This window comes from Sinocyclocheilus rhinocerous, unplaced genomic scaffold (assembly GCF_001515625.1).
Source record: "Sinocyclocheilus rhinocerous isolate Xijiao unplaced genomic scaffold, SAMN03320098_v1.1 scaffold3689, whole genome shotgun sequence".
NCBI classification, from domain to species: domain Eukaryota; kingdom Metazoa; phylum Chordata; class Actinopteri; order Cypriniformes; family Cyprinidae; genus Sinocyclocheilus; species Sinocyclocheilus rhinocerous.
Window position 1 is genome coordinate 85,509 of NW_015624251.1, and position 4,267 is coordinate 89,775.

At 34.8% G+C, this 4,267-nt stretch overlaps 1 protein-coding gene across 1 annotated transcript in view; it reads right to left on the reverse strand.

Annotated features, from left to right (window-relative positions):
• Positions 1-4,267, reverse strand: part of thsd4 (thrombospondin type 1 domain containing 4) — a 37,432-nt gene that overhangs the window by 4,254 nt on the left and 28,911 nt on the right. Inside the window, exons 7-9 of the mRNA XM_016552185.1 lie at positions 3,192-3,367; positions 669-768; positions 335-529 (exon numbers count right to left, since the gene is read on the reverse strand). Coding sequence (XP_016407671.1) covers positions 335-529; positions 669-768; positions 3,192-3,367 — 471 coding nt within the window. The remainder of the gene's footprint in view (positions 1-334; positions 530-668; positions 769-3,191; positions 3,368-4,267) is intronic.

The window sequence follows — 4,267 nt, forward strand, 5'->3', positions numbered from 1 at the left end:
GAGGAAGCGTTATTATGGATTATGGACTCAATGTATTTGAGTTAAAAGCATCTTAATGCTGGATTAGTTTCAGCTTTTGTCTTCTCCAGATGTTAACTGATGGACTGGAGTGCTGTGGATTACTTGTGGATTATTGTGATGTTTTTATCAGCTGTTTGGACTCTCATTCTAATGGCACCCATTCACTGCAGAGCAAGTGATGCAATGCTACATTTCTCCAAATCTGATGAAGAAACAAACTCATCCTGATCTCGGATGACCTGAGGGTGAGAGCATTTTCATTTTTTAAGTTTCACTGAATTAGACACTGCACAGTGTTTGTGTAAATGCACACCTCGTCCACAGGAGGCGCTGCAGTCTGTGGTGCCGCTGAGTTTCCAGTTGTATTCTCTGGCTCCGGTTGAATGCGGAGCTGCGGGAAGCTGATTATCCGGGACGGGAGGAGGATAGCTGACCCCTGACCTCTCGTGATCCTCCGGGGTCGACGGGCCGTTCGCATCAGAACCAGCCGGACCGTTCACAGCATTCACTGCATTCACAACACAAGATCCAGTAAACAGAGCGCAGGACAATGCAGAGCTCTAATAAAATATTTCGCAAGTAAATAACATAAATCGCATCCCAAAAAATGACCTATGGAAAAATGAGCATAACACATATTGACTCACGGTCCAGCTGGTTCTGTTTAGGACGCGGAGCATCTACAGCGTTCTCTGACGGCATGAGGAACTCATAATGAACGCCTGGATTGAGCTGCTGGTAGATCATCTGAAGAGACAAACACAGAGATGAGACGTCAGCGATCATCTATTACTGCCAGCTACAGTCTTTCTGCCTGAATAAAGTCTTGAGCTTCTAGCGGGTTTTCAGTTTGAAGACCTAATATGTGACCCTGCAGCACAAAAGCAGTGTTAAGTCGCTGGGGTATATTTGTAGCAACAGCCAACAATACATTGTATGGGTCAAAATTATACATTTTTCTTTTATGCCAAAAATCATTAGGATATTAAGTAAAGATCATGTTCCATGAAGATATTTAGTAAATGTCCTACTGTAAATATATCAAAACTTAATTTTTGATTAGTAATATGCATTGCTAAGAACTTCATTTGAACAACTTTAAAGATGATTTTCTCAATATTTAGATTTTTTTGCACCCTCAGATTCCAGATTTTCAAATATTGTCCTATCCTAACAAACCATACATCAATGGAAAGATTATTTATTCAGCTTTCAGATGATGCATAAACCTCAATTAAAAAAAATTGACCCTTATGACTGGTTTTGTGCTCCAGGGTCACATATGTCAATAAGGCGATTGAACTATTAATGCTTATAATAATCCTCATTTAAATGTCACTTTGGATAAAAGCATCTACTAAATGAATAAATATACATGTAAAAATGCCCCACTAATAATAATAATATTTTAAAAATATAACAACAACAACAACAATAATATATTGATAATATTAGTATAATAATAATTAATATTAAAGATTATTATTTTATATTATATGAATAATTCAGTATATTCAATATATGATTAATTCAATAATTCAATATTGCTTTCCAAAAATGTGTCACAATAGCTAACTGAATAAATATACATGTAATAATAATAATAATAATAATAAATAACTCAAAATTATATTGCATAATTATATTAATAAAATAAAACATTATATTAATAATAGTGCTGTCAAATGATTAATCACGATTAATCGCATACAAAATAAAAGTTGTTTTTTTACATAATATATGTATGTGTACTGCGTATATTTATTATGTATATATAAATACACACACATGCATGTATATATTTAAGAAAAATATGTTATGTTTATATATTAAATATATTTATATATAATATAAAATATAAGAATATAAATATATAAATGAATGTACATGTAAATATTTTCAAAATATATACTGTATGTGTGTGTATTTATATATACATAATACATATACACACACACACACACACACTAGGGCTGTAAAAATGGCTGAAAAACTACATTAGAATTTTGTACTTAAATATTATCAAAATTCGAATTATATTCGAATTTAAAATGCATAATTTCAGTTAGAGTGAAGAAAAGCTTTTGTCTTCTCTCCTGAGGCCACAAGAGTGCGCATCGAGCAAAATAATACTAATGCACGTTTATTCAAAGCATAAGATTACATGACTATCTGTGAAAAAACAACTATAAACAAAACAGCATCATGTATGTATGCATAGTTTAATACAAAGGGCATTTAAAAACATGAGATGCAGTGGGATGGGTAAAAAACAGCCATAAAGTCTCGATATATATTTTTTTCAAAGTTAAATTTGCATTAATTTTACATGGCTTTCTAAACATGCGGCTCTTTTGTGCGAGATGCGAGTGCAACAGTAATAGATGTCCCTCTAGAAAATGCGCGAAATATGCGTTCTGTGTGAACGGCTTGGTTTCAGTTTTGATGTAAACAAGATCTTCTCCGCATTGATGTTCTCTTTTTCCGCTATATTTGTAATGAACAACGCAGCAGCGCTGCATCTAGTGGCTTCAACTGGATAGGCTAACAAAAACATTATAATGCAACGACACCTACATCGTCATCGCATCTCGTGCGCCGCTGATAAGACTGCCTCCTTAACGCACACCTAAAATTAGAATGCAACGTTTTTTATTTTAAATTCGAAATTTGCATTTTTTTGACGGCCCTAATACACAGTACACACTCATATATTATGTAAACAATAACTTTTATTTTGTATGCGATTAATCGCGATTAATCGTTTGACAGCACTAATTAATAATGAAGTATTATAGAGCAATAACATTAGTTTCCAAAAATGTGCTACAATAAAAAGTGGTAATAATAGCTAAATGTACATGTAACAATGCCACAATAATAATAATGATAATAACTGAATTTTGTTATTTAAAATTAAACATTGTATTAACAGTTCAGTATAATATTAATATTACAATAACAATAGCTAAGTTAATAAATATGCATTTAATAATGCCCCAATAATAACAATAATATGAATAATAATAACAATCATTAAATAACTCTGAATTATATCGCAGTTATATTAATAAAATAAAACATTATATGAATATTTCAGTATAATATTGCAATAACATAATACTGAGTCTCAATGAAAGTGCTAGCATCAGATATCCAGTGTCACTCACAAACACATCCAGGATCTCATTGGTCGGCCCCTCGGCTAGGAAGGACTCTCCCGCGGTGCTGCTGATCTCATTCGGCCGCCGGTACGTGAACATCGTTCCCACTCCCTCATACATTCCTGGACGGTCGATGGCCCAGTTTCCATTAATAATGGATCGACCAGACCGGCTGAGCAGGGCTGCTTACACACACACACACATACACACACACACACACACACACACACACACACAAACACACCATCCAAAGATATTCCAGTAAAGCGACAGAACCCCAATAATTTTGCCTGCAACTTTCTTACAATTGATCTTAAGCTTGCATTTGGATCTGCATCAAGTCCCTGCCCTATATTTATATTTATTTATATTTTATTTTTTTCGATAATCCATTTCAAAATAATGTACATCACAGTACAGAAGAGAAGATCTGTTGCTACTTCAGTTGATGTTTATTGAATCCTGTGGCTCATAAATCAGGGGAAGGAAAATCCGGACACTGTGAGAAAAGAATTTTCCGTCCTCCGCGGACTATGTCATTTAATTAAGCCGTGGTTAGTCCTGCAGTCCTCGACAACATAAACCATGTTCAGCTACTGCAAACAAGCAGCACAAAGCGTCACACATTTAGAATTAGAAACGCTGAGCTGGAGGCTGAACGATGGAGAGTGTGTTTATCTGCGCAGCCGCAGGCTATAAAAACTCACTCAGTCTGGGCCTTTAACTAACAAACCAGCACTTAAAGGGAGACTGAAATATACGTTAGATTGCTTTCCGCTGTGATTGAACAGATCTGATGTGTTTTACAAGCAGCTGGTTTAAAGTGAGGCGTTCTGAAATAGCTGCTTCGGCCGCAGGTCACACATCAAGAGTTGAGTTTTTAAGACACGTTTGGAGACTGGCGCTTTACTAAATGGAGCCATAAAAACACAGCCAATCAGAACATGCGTAACCAGTGTTGTTGGTAACGCACTACAAGTAACGCGAGTTACATAATCAGATTACTTTTTTCAGTAAGTAACTAGTAAAGTAACGCATTACTTTTTAATTTACAAGAGAATATCTGAGTTACTTTTTCAAAT